Here is a 16,897-nt window from a genome sequence, read left to right as displayed (position 1 = left end):
AAAAAAAGCCTGAACTCAGTATTACAGGATTTAGTAATGGAAAATTGTCCTGATATTATGGAACCAGAGGGCAAACTGGCTATTGAAAGAATACACTGATCCCCTCCAAAAAGGGATATCAAAATGAAAACACCAAGGAATATTGTGGCCAAATTTCAGAACTCTAAGATAAAAGATAAAATCAACAAGCATCCAGAAAGAAAAATTTAGATACCAAGGAACCACCAGTAAGGATTACAAAGGTCTAACTGCATCAACATTAAGGGAACCAAAGATTTGAAATGTGATATTCTGAGCTAGGGAGCTTGGAATGCAGCCAAGAATTTGCTATACAGCAAAACAGCCATCTTCCAGGGGAAATGATGGACGTGTAATGAAATGGGAGACTTCCAACTTTCCTGATGCAAAGACAAGAGCTAAATAGAAAAATCTTGACTTCAAACAGGAGACTCAAGAGATACATGAAAAGGTTTTTAAAAAGGTAAAGGAAAAAAAAAACTACTATCCAAAGTTGAAACTATATCCCTATCTTGGAGAAAGCCACATAAATCTTGAGAATTGTAACTCAATTAGAGAGACTATAGATAGCTAGAAATAATGGAACCTCATGACTTAATTGTGACTCTGATAGAATTATTTAAAAACAATATCTTCTTTAAAAGGGGGACAGTAAAGTGTCAGAAGGACAGAGGAGATTGAATGGGGTAAATTACATTACAAAAAGAGATAGAAGGAACTGTTGCAATTGAGGGAAAGAAGGGATGAGGTGAGAACCACCTGAATCTTACTCTCATCTTAGTTGAAGTTAACATATACACACTCAAATAAGTTAAGGAATGTGTCTTAACACTTCAAGTATTAAAAGGGGAAAGGGGGAGGGAAGGAAAAGAGAAATTAACAGAAGGAAGGGAAGGGAAAAGGGGAAAAGGGGAAAGGGAAAAAAAGGGGAAAAGGATTGTATATTCAGGGGCAAACCCAGAAAGGTGGTATTCAGAAAAAATATACTCGGGAATATGGATAAAGTGAAAAAAAAGGAAAATACAAACACAAGAATGATAACAGGGAGGGTCATAAAGAGTTAGTAATTATAATGTTAAATGTGAATAAATTGAACTCTCCCATAAAATGTAAGCAAATAGCAGAGAGGATAAATAAACAGTATCCTACAATATTTTGCTTTCAAGGAACTCATTTGAAGTAGACAGATATATACAGAGTAAAGGTTAGAGGTTGGAGAAAAATGTATTTTGCTTCAGCTGAAGTGAAAAAAGGAGGAGTAGCAATCCTTATGTCAGACAAAACAGCTGCAAAAATAGATCTCATTAAAAGACATAAGGAAGGAAACTATTTCCTCCTAAATGATACCTTAAACAATAAAGCAATTTCTTTTTCTTTTTCTATTTTTTAGGTTTTTTCAAGGAAATGGGGTTCAGTGTTTTGCCCAAGGCCACACAGCTGAGTAATTATTAAAAGTGTCTGAGGCCAGATTTGAACTCAGGTACTCCTGATTCCAGGGTCGGTGCTCTATCCCCTGTGCCACCTAGCTGCCTGAGTAATTTCAGTTATAAATACATATGCACCAAGTAGTATAGCATCAAATTCTTAGAGAAGAAGTTGAATGAGTTACAGGATGACATAGACAGCAAAACTCTACTGGTGGTGGGGTGGAATAGTGGTGTAGTGGATAAAAGCACCGGCCTTGGAGTCAGGAATACCTGAGTTCAAATCTGGTCTCAGACACCTAGCTAGCTGTGTGGCCTTGAGCAAGCCACTTAACCCCATTTGCCTTGCAAAAAAACCTAAAAAACAAAACCTCTACTGGTGGGAGACCTCAATCTCCCACTCTAAGATTTAGATAAATCCAACCATAAAATAAAGAAGGAAGTTAAGGAGGTAAAGAGATTGTTAGAAATTCTAGGCTTGATAGACCTTTGGAGAAAATTGAATGGGGATAGAAAGGAATATACTTTTTTTCTGCAGTAAATGACACACAAAAAGTTGACCAGGCACTAGTGCATAAAAACCTAATAATCAAATGCAGACAGGAAGAAATAGTGGATATATCATTTTCAGATCATTATGCAACAAACAAAAACATACAAAATGGGCCAGGGGAAGATAAACTTAAAGCTATTTGTAAACTAAATAACCTCATTTTAAAGAATTAATGGATCAAACAACAAATTATAGAAGGAATTAATGATTTCATCCTAGATAAGGACAATAATAAGACAACATACCAAAACTTTTGGGATGCATCCAGGGCAGTTGTCAGGGGATATATTATATCTTTAAATGCTTACATGAATAAATTAGAGAAAGAGGAAATCAATGAATTAACCATGAAACTAAAAAAATTAAAGAAAGAACAAATGAAAAACACGCAATTAAATATCAAATTTAAAATTCTAAATATTCAAAGACAAATTAATATAATCAAAAGCAGGAAAACTACTGAACAAATAAAACCAAGAGTTTGTTTTATAAAGAAACAGTAAAATTGATAAACCTCTGGTTAATTTGATAAAATAAAAATAAAGAAGAAAACCAAATTGAACCAAAATGAAAAAAGTAAACTCATCTCCAATGACAAGGAAATTAAAGTAACAACGCAGATTTTGACCAACTGTATTCCAATAGGTTTGATAGTCTAAGTGAAATGGATGAATATAAACAAAAATATAAGTTGCCCAGGCTAAATGAAGTGGAAATTAAATGCTTAAAAAACCCAATCTCAGAAAAAGAAATTCAGCAAGCCATCAATGAACACCCTAATAAAAAACTTTCCAGGGCCAGATGTATTCAAAAGTGAATTCTATCAAACATTTAAGGAACAATTGATGAATATAGATGTAAAAATCTTAAATAAAAATATTAGCAAAATGATAAGAACATGCTATCACTAGGATAATATAGTATGATCATGTAGAATTTATGCCAGGAATGCAAGGTTATTTCAAGATTGGGAAAACTGATAGTATAATTCACTATACCAATAACAATCCTATCAGAAATCATATGATTATATCAAAAGATGCTGAAAAATACTTTGACCAAAATGCAGTACCTGTTTCTACTAAAAACACTAGAGAACACAGGAATAAATGGATTGTTCCTTAGAATAATAAGCAGTATCTATCTGAAACCATCAAAAAACATTATATGCAATGGGGATAAGCTAAAGGAATTCCCAATAAGATCAGGGTGAAACAAGGATGCCTGTTATCACCACTTCTATTCAATATTGTATTAGAAATATTAGCTTCAGCAATAAGGGAAGAAAAAGAAATTGAAGGAATTAGAATTGGGAAGGAAGAGACAAAACTAACTCTTTGAAGAAGATATCATGATATCCTTAGAGAATCCTTTAAAAATCATCTAAAAAACTACTGGAAAAAAATTGGCAACTTTAACAAAGGTGTCAGAAATAAAATAAACCCTCATAAATCCTCAACATTTCTACATATGACTATCAAGATGCATCAGAAAAAGCTAGAAAGGGAAATTCCATTTAAAGAAATGTCAGACAATATAACATGCTTGGCAGCCTACCTGCCAAGGCAGACTCAGTCACTTTATTAAAACAAGTATAAAATACTTTTAACACAGATAAAATCAGATTTAAATAACTGGGCAAATACCAAATGCTCATGGATAGACTAAGCTAATATAATAAAAATGAAAATTCTATTTAAATTAAATCATTTATTTAGTGCCCTGCCAATTAAAATTACAAAAATTTACTTTAATGAGTGAGAAAAAATTGTAAGTAAATTCATATGGAGAAATGAAGTCAAGAATTTCCAAGGATTTAATAAAAAAAAAGTGCAAAATAAGGTGACTTAGCCTTACCAGATCTAAAATTATTTTATAAAGCATCTGGTATTAGCTAAGTAATCAAGTAGAATGTATGGAATAGACTAGATGCAAAAGAGATGGTAGGAAATGATCATAGTAATTTGTTGTTAAACCCAGAATCCAGCATTTGCGATAAAAACTCTCTTTTTGATACAAATGCGTTGGAAAATTGGAACTTGAATTAGACCAATAGCTTACACCCTTTTGCAAGCTAAGTTCAAAATGGATACAGGTTTTAGACGCTAAAGACACTATTATAAGCAAAATAGGAGATCAAGAAATCCTTTACATGTCTAATCCATGGAAAGGGAAGCAGTTTATAACCAAGGAAGAGATGTAGAACATCATTAAAAACCAACTAGATAATTTTGATTACATTAAATTAAAAAGCTTTTTCACAGACAAAATCACTGTAAAAAGATCAAAAGAAACGTAATAAATTGGGAAACAATTTTTGCAATTAGTATTTCTGACAAAGGACTCATTTCTAAAATATATAGAGAAAACTGTCAAATTTATAAAAAAGCAAGTCATTCCCCAATTGACAAAAAGTCAAAGAATATGCAAAGGCAATTTTCAGTTGAGGAAATCAAAGCAATCCAAAGTCATATGAAAAATTTCTCTCAAACATTATTATTTAGAGAAATGCAAATTAAAGCACCTCTGTGGTACCATCTCACATCTATCAGAAAAGACAATGATCAAAGTTGGAAGGGATGTGGGAAATCTGGGACACTATTACATTGTTGGTAGAACTGTGAACTCATCCAAAATTTCTATGGAGTAATTTTGAATTTTGCCCCAATGGCAATAAAAATGTGATCCAGTAATACCTCTACTGTGTCTATACCCTGAAGAGATCATGATAAAGGGTAAAAACATCACTTGTACAAAAATATTCATAGCAGCCTTGCTTTTGGTAGCAAAGAATTGGACATTGAGTGAATGTCCACCAATTGGGGAATGGCTGAACAAATTGTGGTATATGAAAGTTATGGAACACTATTGTATTATAAACCAGGAGGGAGGGGAATTCAGAGAATCCTGGAAGGATTTGCATGAACTGATGCTGAGTGAGATGAACAGAAGAACACTGTACAGCTAATACCAACATGGGGTTAATGATAAATCTTGATGGATTTGCTCATTCCATCAGTGAAATAATCAGGGACAAATTTGGGATATCTATGATGGAGAATGTCATCTATATCCAAAGAAAGAACTGTGGTGTTTGAACAAAGACCAAAAACTATATTACCTTTAATTTAAAAAAAAAAACAACTTATTACATAATCTTGCTGATTTTATATTTTTTTCATGAGAATATGATTTCTTTCTCAACACATTAAATTTAGATCAATGTATACCATAGAAACAAGGTACAGTATCAGACTGTCTACTCCAGGTGGTAGGTGTAGGGAAATGAGAGTAGGGAAAAATGGTAAACTTCCAAAATAAGTAAAAAATTCAATAGACCACGAAGTGATTTTTCTTATGAGAGTTGTATTTCTACTGGGATAGAGGGAAGGAGTGTACTTAGATTGCCCATACATAAATAGATCATGAAGCAAACTTGCTTTACTTGATCATTTAGCTAGTGATTGTAGGTCTGGAGATCAATAGATCATGAAATGATTTTGCTTTACTTGATACTTTAGCTTGCATAGGGATTATACTATACAGGAACAGAGGCATAGAGTATAGTTATGAGGTCTGGATATAAATAGAACATGAATTGGTCTTACTTTACTTGATGCTTAGTTAACAGCAGTTGCATTATTATAGCCCAGAGGGAAGGAGTGTACTTAGAGGGTCTGATCATAAATGGAACATGAAGTTATTTTGCTTTATTTGATACATTTTCTACAAATAGAGTAAGTGTACTTAGAGGAGGAGGCTATAAATGGATCCTAAAGAGATTTTACTTTACATGATAATTTAACCCATGAAAATTGTAATTCTATATGGTGTGGTATAAATTGATTACAATTTGATGTTGTTTTTGGCACTTGAGAAATATATTTCTGTGGACAGATCAGGTGAATATACTTTGATAGAGTCTGTGGATATGAAATGACTATGATATGCTACTGTTCATAAATCAGTCAGTACTTGAGAATTGTATTTCTATCAGGACAGATTACTGGAGCATATTTTGACAGAATAGCTGTGGATACAAAACAGGGTTAAAACAATCAAGACATGAAAAGAGTGATTATAATCAGAGAAAACTAGGTATTAGAGGATAAATAATACTACATGAAGAGGCACAAAGTAGTAGAGGAAAAGAAGGTGTGAGCCTTGAGTATATCTTACTGTCTATAGATTTGTCCCAAAGAAGGAATAACATACTTTCACAATTGGTTTTAAAATTTTATTTTACCCTATAGAGAAAGAAGTACAGAGGAAAAGAAGAAAAAATTGGAATAAGGGACTGATAAAAGAGAGGGATAAAGTAAAATAAACTGAAAGTTGAAAAGAAAAATGAAAGGGGAAAGGGAGAAAGAAAGGAAAAGGGATAATAGGAAAAAAGGACTGATCAAGAGGTAGCAGTCAGAAGCAAAATATTAGTGAGGAGGGATAAGGGAAAAGGAAAGCAAAAAGCATAAATGGGTGTAAATAACTTGGAGGAAAATCTATAATTAATAAACACAATGGTAAATAAGAATTGAATGCTCTCTCCCATAAAATGGAAATGGATAATTTAGTGGATTAAAAACCACAATCCTACAGTATGTTCTTTTATCATTTATTAGAGCACAACAGAACTCCATTGCAATCAGGTGTCACAAGTCTTTTAGCATTTACCCAATTAATGACTATTCCCTCAATTTCCAATTCTTTGTCAGTACAAACATATTATTATTCAGATTTTTTGTATATATACCTTTTAGCATGCTGCAGTTTTCCTAATTATGTCTTTTAAGTAGGTAAATTATACACTTGTCTGAGATTATGTTTTCTCCCTCTGCTTTGTACTTCAAATAAAAGACATTGATTTTATTCCAATCATTTCTTTTAACTCTATATGTCTTACTCTTTCATATGTGTCTATCGCCAAATGCATATTATTGATTAGATTTTAGATTCTTATCCATTTTGCTATCTACCTCCATTTTATGCTTGTGCTCATTCCAATTCCATTAGCAGATATGATTATTTAATGTGTAATTTTGCTCCATTCTATTTTCTTCTTGGTTTTTCTTTTCTTCCTCTTTTAATTTTCATCCTTAACAAAAGTCTGCTTTTGCTTCTGACCACTGCCTCACATAATTTTAACTCCCTTTCATAATCAACCATCCCCAGAACATGTTATCTTTTTCTTATTATTGCAAAATTGGGTAAATTAGATTGCTATTACCAACTGATTTTGTTTGTGTCAATGTGTGTGTGTGTGTGTGTGTGTGTGTGTGTGTGTGTGTGTGTGTGTGTGAGAGAGAGAGAGAGAGAGAGAGAGAGAGAGAGAGAGAGAGAGTAATCAATCCTGATGGGTGTGAGACTCAAGCACTGTACATTACACAAACAGAACCCCAATCTAATTTTCCCCAGTTCTATAAAAGTTCTTCATTACAAGCCTGTTTTATGTGAGAAAAATTTCCTTAACCTGCTTCTCCTTTTCCCCTTCTCCTAATGCATCCCTCCTTATCACTTCACTGTCTTTTTCAAGATCAATCCAACATAATTGACTCAAACTCATGCCCTTTGTCTATGTAAATACATTTTAACTTGACTAATAATGATAAAATTCTTAGGAGTTACAAATATTGCCTTCATATATACAATTGTAAATAATTTGACTTTACTGTGATAATTCTTCCATGTTTACCTTTTATGTTTTTCTGGAGTCTTGCTTTAAATGTCAAATTTACTAGAAACATTCTATTTTTCTTTTCATGAAAAATGCTTGAAAGTCCTATTTCTCAGTAAATTCTTCCACAACTTTCCAATTCCCTGAATTGTGCAAATAAAAACCTTTTGAATTTAATGTAATCAAAATCATTCATTTTTCATTTCATAATTTTCTCTATCAGTTAGGTAAACCATTCCTTGCTTTCCCTCAGGAAAGGTCTCACCTTTTATATCTAAAACATATACTAATTTTGTCATCTTGAATTGTTGGTGAGTTGTTGGTCTATGCCCAGTTCCTGCCATATTCTTAGTTTTGCCAGAAAACATTTTTCAATTAATTTCCTTAATAGTCTTGATGGTCTTTCAGAGAAATTTTGTGATTTTTATGACCTTATAAAGTAATTTTTGCTTGTTGAATGACACTGCAAAACAAATCAATTTAGGTACAATTGGCATTTTTATTATATTGTCTATTTATTTCTGATTTTAGGTTTGTGAAAAGTATTTGTAATTGCATTTACATAGCTCCTGAGTAAGTAGATTTTCAAATATTTTGTATTGTCTACAGTATTTTTAAGTGGCTTTTTTCTTTCAACATCTTCATGCTGAGTATTATTGATAATAAAGAGAAATACTGATGATTTATTCACTTATTTTATATCCTGAAGTTTTGCTTAAGTTGTTCATTATTTCAAGAAGCTTTTTAGTTAATTTTCTAGAATTTTCCAAGTATACCATCATATCACCTGGAAGGTGTGATAGTCATTGCCCATTCTATTTCCATAAATTACTTTTTCTCCACTTATTGCTAAAGCTAAAATTTCCAGTTCATTATTGAATAATGCTGATGATAATGGGAATTCTTGTTTCACCCCTGATATTATTGGGAAGGCTTCTAGCTTTCCCTGATTATAGATAATGCTTGTTGATGGATTTGGATGGATAGATACTAAACATTTAATGAAAAGTCATTTTTAAGATTGCAATTTGTTTTTATTCTTTCTTTTTATTTTATCAAAGTAACCTAAGGTTTATTCACTAGATCACTAGTTTTGTTGCTTTAGATTTAATTTATCTATTCTTGGAGATTTAGTATTTCAAATATTGTGGTAAATTGAGGATTTTCATTATTCCTCTAGTTTATTTAATTCCATAATGCATTCATTGATCTTTTCTTTTGCTATTTTATATGTAAGCATTTAGAAATATAATATTTCTCCTAAGCGCTACTTTGTCTGCATCCCATAAATTGTGGTATGCTATCTCATTATTGTCATTTTCTTTGATGAAGCTATTGACTTTCTATATTTTTTTGTTTGAACAATTAATTTTTTTGCATTAGAATAGTTTCTAATTAACTCTTAAATTATCTTTCCATGGCTCTTTATTACATGTAATTTTTTCCATCATTATCTGAAAAAGATGCATTTAATATTTCTCCCATTCCACATTTTATTTTGAGTATTTTATGACCTAATTGTCAATTTTCCTTTAGATACCATGTTCTGCTGAGGAAAAAAACAATATTCTGTCTATATACATACAATTTTCTCCAAAAGTCTATAACTTGTAACTTTTCTAAAATTCTTTTTACTTCCATAATTTCTTTCATATTAATTTTGTGATTAAATTTATCTAACTCTGAAAGGAGTAATTTGAGTCACTAACTACTATACATTTGCTCTCTATTTCTTCCTGTAATTCACGTAACTTCTCCTTTAGAAATTAGATGCTACACAATTTGGTGCAATGCATGTTTAATATTCTTATTGTGTCATTCCTTTCTGTAGCTTTTAATAAGATATAGCTTCCTTATTGCTTTTTTTAGATCTATATTTTTGCTTTTGCCTTGTCTAAGACCAGATTTGTTATCTCTTCTTTTTTTTTAATTCAGGTTAAGCACAGTTTAGTGTGCTCTAAATTTTTTATTTTACTCTGTGTGTGCCTCTCTGCTTCAAAAGCATTTCCTGTAAAGTAAATATTCTAGGATTCTGGTTTTAATGCATTTTGCTTTTCATTTCTATTTTATGGGAAAGTTCATTTCATTCACATTCAGTTATAATTACTAATTATACATTCCTGTCATCTTATTTTCCCTTGTGTATCTTTTCTCTCTCACCCTGTTATTTCTCAATAGTTTTTTTTTTACTTTTGTTCACCAGCTCTCTTCATCTGTCTTCCTTTTTATTAATACCCCCTCCCTTTGCATTTCCCTTCTTCCTCTTACTTCCTGAATAGGAGAATTAGAGGAAGATGTGTTCTTTACCCAAATGAATATGTGTTATTCCCTCTTGGAGCTAAATCCAATGAGAATGAATTTCAAACAATACTTATCCCTTCCCTTTATTCCCTCGATTTTAAATGATCTTTCATGATTCTTCCTATCATTTTTTTTCTACACTTTTCCTTCTACTTTCCCCCTCCCATTACTGTTTTTTTTATTTCTCAATGAATTTTTTTAAATTATCACAACAAATTCAATTTATATCCACCCCCACTTTCCTTATATATTAACTGCCATTATAGAGCTACAGTTCTTTTTTCATTGTAAAACTGTGTTTTATTTCCCTAAATATAGGCATGGGTTAAAAGAAAGATCAGATTAGAAATATGTAGTGTGGCCCTGTCCCTGGTGTCAGAATATCCAGGTTTATGTCTAGTCTCAGATACTTAGTACTTTGGATAAGTCACTTAACTTTCTTTTTTTAAGTTTATTTATTTTGTATTAATGATATTATTTGAGTTTTACAACCCCCCATCCTACTTCCCTTCCCCTACCCACCACGGAAAGCAATCAGTCAGTCTTTACTTTGTTTCCATGTTGTACATTTATCCAAATTGAGTGTGATGAGAGAAAAATCATATCCTTAAGGAAGAGACAAAAAGTCTAAGGTATAACAAGATCAGTCAATAAGATATCTGGGTTTTTTCTAAATTAAAGGGATTAATCCTTGAACTTTGTTCAAACTCCATGGCTCTTTACCTGGATACAGATAGCACTCTCCTTTGTAGAGAGCCCAAAATTGTTCCCAGCTGCTGCACTGATAGAATGAGCGAGTCCTTCAAGGTTGAATGTCACCCCCATGTTGCTGTTAGGGTATACGGTGTTTTTCTGGTGCTGCTCATCTCACTCAGCATCAGTTCATGCAAATCCCTCCAGGCTTCTTTGAAATCCCGTCCCTCCTCATTTCTAATAGAACAATAGTGTTCCATGACATACATATACCACAGTTTGCTAAGCCATTCCCCAATTGAAGGACATTTACTTGATTTCCAATTCTTTGCCACCACAAACAAGGCTGCTATGCATATTTTTGTAATCTCTTCAGGGTATAGACCCAGTAGTGGTACTGCTAGGTCAAAGGGTATGCTCATTTTTGTTTCCCTTTGGGCATAGTTCCAAATTTCTATCCAGAAAGGTTGGATGACTTCACAGCTCCACCAACAATGTAATAGTGTCCCAGATTTCCCACAACCCTTCCAACAATGATCATTATCCTTTCAGGTCATATTGAACAGTCTGAGAGGTGTGAGGTAGTACCTCAGAGAAGCTTTAATTTGCATTACTCTAATAATTAATGATTTAGAGCATTTTTTCATATGGCTATGGATTGCTTTGATCTCCTTATCTGTAAATTACCTTTGTATATCCTCCAACCATTTGTCAACTTGGGGAATGGATTTTTTTTTAAAATGGCTCAGTTCTCTGTATATTTTATAAATGAATCCTTTGTCAGAAACATTACTTTGTAAAGATCATTTCCCAATTTAATACATTTCTTTTAATCTTGGTTACAGTGGTTTTATCTCTACAAAAGCTTTTTAATTTAATGTAATCAAAACTATCTAGCTGGTTTTTGGTGTTGTTCTCCAACTCTTCCTTAGTCATAAACTTCTTCCCTTTCCATAGATCTGACATGTAAACTAGTTCTTGATCTTCTAATGTGCTTATATTATTGGTTTTTTTTATGTCTAAATCCTGTAACCGTTTGGATCTTATCTTGTTAAAGGGTGTTAGGTGTTGGTCTATTCTAAGTTTATTTCCATACTAAATTCCAATTTTGCCAGCAGTTTTCATCAAAAAGAGATGTTTTTATCCCAATAGCTGGATTCTCTGGGTTTATCAAACAGAAGATTACTATAATCATCTCCTGCTTTTGCACCTAGTCTATTCCACTGGTCCACCACTCTATTTCTTAGCCAATACCAAACAGTTTTGATGACTGATGCTTTATAATATAATTTTAGAACAGTTAGGGCTAAGCCCCCTTCTTTTAAACTTTTTTTCATTAAGTTCCTGGAAATTCTTAACTTTTTATTTCTCCATATGAACTTACTTACAAATTTTTCTAACTCATTAAAGTAATTTTTTTGGAATTTTGATTGGTAGGCACTAAACAGGTAGCTTAGTTTTGGTAGAATTGTCATTTTTATTATATTAGCTCTACCTATTCATGAGCAGTTGATATTTGCCCAGTTATTTAAATCTGATTTCATTTTGTGTGAGAAGTGTTTTATAATTGTTTTCAAAAAGTTTCTGATTCTGTCTTGGCAAATAGATTCCCAGGGATTTTATATTGTCTGAAGGTACTTTGAATGGGATTTCTCTTTCTAGCTCTTCCTCCTGTATCTTGCTAGACATATATAGAAAAGTTGAGGATTTATGAGGGTTTATTTTATAACATTTAATTGTTTCCAATAGTTTTTTTTGGATGATTTCTTGGGATTTTCTAGGTAGACCATCATGTCATCTGCAAAGAGTGAGAATTTTTGTCTCTTCCTTCCCAATTCTAATGCCTTCAATTTCTTTTTTTCTCTAATTGCTGAAGCTAAGATTTCTTTTTTTTTTAATTTTACAAGACAAATGGTGTTAAGTGGCTTGCCCAAGGCCACACAGCTAGGTAATTATTAAGTGTCTGAGGCTGGATTTGAATTCAGGTATCCCTAACTCCAGGGACGGTGCTCTATCCACTAGCCCACCTAGCCACCCCTGAAGCTATCATTTCTAATACAATATTGAATAGTAGAGGTGATAATGGGCACCCTTGTTTCACCCCTGATCTTATTAGGAATGCCTCTAGTCTCCCCCCATTGAATATAATGCTTGTTGATGGTTTCAAATAGGTACTGCTTATTATTCTAAGGAACAGTCCATTTATTCCTACACTCTCTAGTATTTTTAGTAGGAATGGATGCTGTATTATGTCAAAAGATTTTTCAGCATCTATTGATATGTTCATGTAATTTCTTATAGGTTTGTTGTTGATATAATTGAGTATACTAACAGTTTTCCTAATATTGATCCAACTCTGCATTCCTGGGATAAATACTACTTTATCATAATGTATTATCCTAGTGATAACTTGTCATAATCATCAGGGAGATAGGTCTATAATATTCTTTCTCTGTTTTAACTCTTCCTGGTTTAGATGTCACCACCATATTGGTTTCATAGAAAGAGTTAGGCAGAGTTCCATCTTTCCATATTTTTCCAAAGAATTAATAAATAATTGGAACCAATTGTTCCTTCAATGTTTGGCAGAATTCACTTGTGAATCCATCAGGCCCTGGAGATTTTTTCTTAGGGAGTTCAATGATGGCTTGTTGAATTTCTTTTCCTGACATAGGGTTGTTTAAGTATTTAATCTCCTCTTCATTTAACCCAGGCAACTTAGATTTTTGTAAATATTCATACATTTCATTTAGATTATCAAATTTATTTGCATAGAGTTGGGGGCAAAATAACTTCAAATTATTACTTTAATTTCCTCCTTATTGGTTGTGAGTTTGCCTTTTCCATTTATGATACTAGCAATTTGGTTTTCTTCTTTCTTTTTTATTAATAAAAATGACCAGAGTTTTATCAATTTTATTGTTTTTTTCATAATACCAACTTTGGGCTTTATTTATTAATTCAATAGTTTTTTTGCTTTCAATTTTATTAATTTCTCCTTTAATATTTAGAATTTCTAATTTGGTATTTAATTAGGGATTTTTAATTTTTTCTTTCTCTAATTTGTTTTAGTTGCCTGTTTTGTTCATTGATTTCCTCTTTCTCCAATTTATTCATGTAAACATTGAAAGCTATAATATATCCCCTGAGAGCCACTTTGAGTAAATACCATAGGTTTTGGTATGTTGTTTCATTATTGTCATTATATAGGATATAATGGTTAATTCTTTCTATAATTTGGTTTTTGGTCTACTCATTCTTTAATATGAGGTTATTCAGTTTCCAATTTTTCCTGGGTCTATATCTCCTTGGCTCAATATTGCATATGACTTTTATTGCATTGTGATCTGAGAAAGATGTATTCACTATTTCTGCCTTTCTGCAGTTGATCATGAAGATTTTATGTCCTAGTATATGGTCAATTTTTGTACAAGTTCCATGTACTGCAGAAAAAAAGGTATATTCCTTTCTATCCCAATTCAATTTCCTCCATAAGTCTACAACATGTAGGTTTTTTTATAGCAGGGGATATATTTATTTTAATAGACAGGCAAAATATTAAAAGATGAACAGAATTTGTTTTTATTAAGTAATAGCCATCAAATAACTGTTGATGCACAAAATACATTTTTTTTAACTTTTCACAATGATCTCATTTATTTTCTATTTCTAGGGTATAAAAGTAAATATTTTCTTTATCTGTTAAACATCCCAGTTAGACATATATGAAGTTTTCTTAAAAGAAAAATCTGTCAACCATTATTAATAAATGATCGTGTATTAGTTTTTACATGCAAATTTTAGTTTGTTCCACTATATAATGTATTCATTTTTAAAATTTGAGACATAAATTGGCCATTCTATGTATTTTGACAATAACTGATTTAATCAAATATTATTGCTCCAAAAATGATGACTGATTTTCATTTATCTTTTAAAATCAGAATATATATATATATATATATATATATATATATATATGAACATTAAATCAACTGAAGAAATGATGATGGTCTTCAAATGCAGTAGTACATCATTACTTTTTAATAACACAGTTGATATACATATATCATTTTTAAGTTGAAGGCAATCACTGTTGTCCTTGAGCAATAAATGAGTGTGAACCTTAATGAGATTTTTCCAAAATGCTTTGCAGCACCTTACATATTGCTCATATACAGTTTCAAAATCAGAGTCAATTCCATAATATGAATCTTCAATAATAAGTTGTTTCTGTGGATTATAGCTTCCAAGAAGTATAATTTTAGCTTTGCAGTTTTTAACTTGATTAACTTTTCTATTCAAATCTCTCAGATTGTTTTCATCCATACATAATATAAAATCAAAGATCAGGAAATATTCTTTGGTAATCTGCCTGGCAATATGATTCATGATAATGCCATGTTTCTTCATGCAAGTCTGCCTTGATAAACAGGGGGTATCCTATTTCATATGTAGATGTTGCTGCACTGTCTATCCTCCACTTATCTGAAATATTTTCATCAGTTACAAGCTTCCTAAAAATAGCTTTAGATATTGGTGAGCGACAAATATTACCTGGGTTCAAATTTGGTCTCAGACACTCAATAATTACCTAGCTGTATGGCCTTGGGCAAGCCACCCAACCCCGTTTGACTTGCTAAAACCCAGACACAGGCACAGCATGTACCTGGTCCCCTCTGCAGATATATTTATTCCCTACTGCTCCACATGTAGTTTATCTAACTATCTATTTACCTCCTTACTTTTTTCTTGTTTATTTTATGATTTAATTTATCTAGATCTGAGAGCAGGAGTTGAGGTCTCCCACTAGTAGAGTTTTGCTATGTCTTCCTGTAGTTCTTTCAGCTTCTCATCTAAGAATTTGGATGCTATCCCATTAGGTGCATATATATTCAGTACTGAAATAACTTTATTGTCTATGGTACCTTTTAGGAAGATAAAGTTTCCTTCGTTATCTCTTTTAACACTTTCTATTTTAGCTGCTGCTTTGTCTGAGATAAGGATTGCTACCCCTGCTTTTTTTTTTTACTTCAGCTGAAGCAAAATATATTTTGCTCCAACCTTTTACCTTTACTCTATATTTATCTCTGTGCTTCAAAACAGCTTCTTGTAAGCAGCATATTGTAGGATTCTGGTTTTTAATCCATTCTGCTATTTGCTTACATTTTAAGGGAGAGTTCACCCCATTCACATTCAAAGTTATGATTACTAATTCTTTACTGCCCTCCATGCTAACTTCCCTTTGTTTTTATTTTTCCCCTTCGCACCTTTAACCATATTCCCCAGTATTTTTCTTCTGAATATCACACCCTTCAGCATGTTTTCTCTCCTATATTACCCCCACTGTCTTTCCCCTTTCCCTTTTTCCCCTTTTCCCTTCCCTTCCTTTTGTTAGTTCTCCACTCCCCCTCCCTTTCTCCATCCCCCTCCCCTTTTCCCCTTTCAATACTTGAAAGGTTAGCTGTTTTTTTAAGCTAACTAAATATGTGTAAATTGACTTTAAGCCAAGTCTGATGAAAAGAAGATTCAGGTGTTTCTCATCTCCTCCTTTCTTCCCCTCTATTACCATAGGTATTTTGTATATCTTAGTATAATGAGATTTACCCTATTCAATCCCCTCTCTCCTCCAGTCTTCTTCCTGTTCCCCTTTTTAAGGAGGTAGTGTTTTTTTAGATCATTCTATCTGGGTCATAGAAAATTCTGAATATCTGTCACTTCTAGCTAAATACATTCTATCTAATAGAGTTAAAATTTTGGGGAGGTTATTAGAGTCTTTCTCCCAAGTGGGGTTAAAGCTAGTTACATCCCATTGGATAGCAGTCTCATAGATAGGTCATGAATGTACATCATTTTTGTCTATGTATATTTTCTCTGTTAGACTTACAGTTCTCAAAATTTATGAGAATCTTTTCCCCCATGCTCAGATATAGCCAGTTTCAACTTATTGAATAGCAGGGTTTTTTTTTTTTTCTTTTACTACCCTGCCTTTATTTTTTACCTTTTCTTTTTTTTATTAAAGATATTATTTGAGTTTTAGAATTTCCTCCCAATCTTGCTTCCCTCCCCCCACCCCCCACCCCACAGATAGCACTGTGTCAGTCTTTACTTTGTTTCCATGTTGTACCTTGATCTAAATTGGGTGTGATGAGAGAGAAATCATATCTTTAAAGAGAACAGAATTCTCAGAGGTAACCAGATCAGGCAATAAGATATCTCTTTTTCTCCAAATTAAAG

At 32.3% G+C, this 16,897-nt stretch overlaps 1 protein-coding gene across 1 annotated transcript in view; it reads right to left on the bottom strand.

The window, feature by feature from the left end:
* LOC141489244 (uncharacterized) overlaps nt 1-16,897 on the bottom strand; it is a 116,494-nt gene that overhangs the window by 80,479 nt on the left and 19,118 nt on the right. Inside the window, 3 exon segments of the mRNA XM_074190000.1 lie at nt 14,693-15,083; nt 15,085-15,217; nt 15,307-15,358. Of these exon segments, the coding sequence (XP_074046101.1) occupies nt 14,693-15,083; nt 15,085-15,217; nt 15,307-15,358 (576 nt within the window).

The sequence above is a fragment of the Macrotis lagotis genome, chromosome 5 (assembly GCF_037893015.1).
Source record: "Macrotis lagotis isolate mMagLag1 chromosome 5, bilby.v1.9.chrom.fasta, whole genome shotgun sequence".
NCBI lineage: Eukaryota > Metazoa > Chordata > Mammalia > Peramelemorphia > Peramelidae > Macrotis > Macrotis lagotis.
Note: the sequence above shows the minus strand (reverse complement) of the source record. Positions and strands in the feature narration are given on the sequence as shown.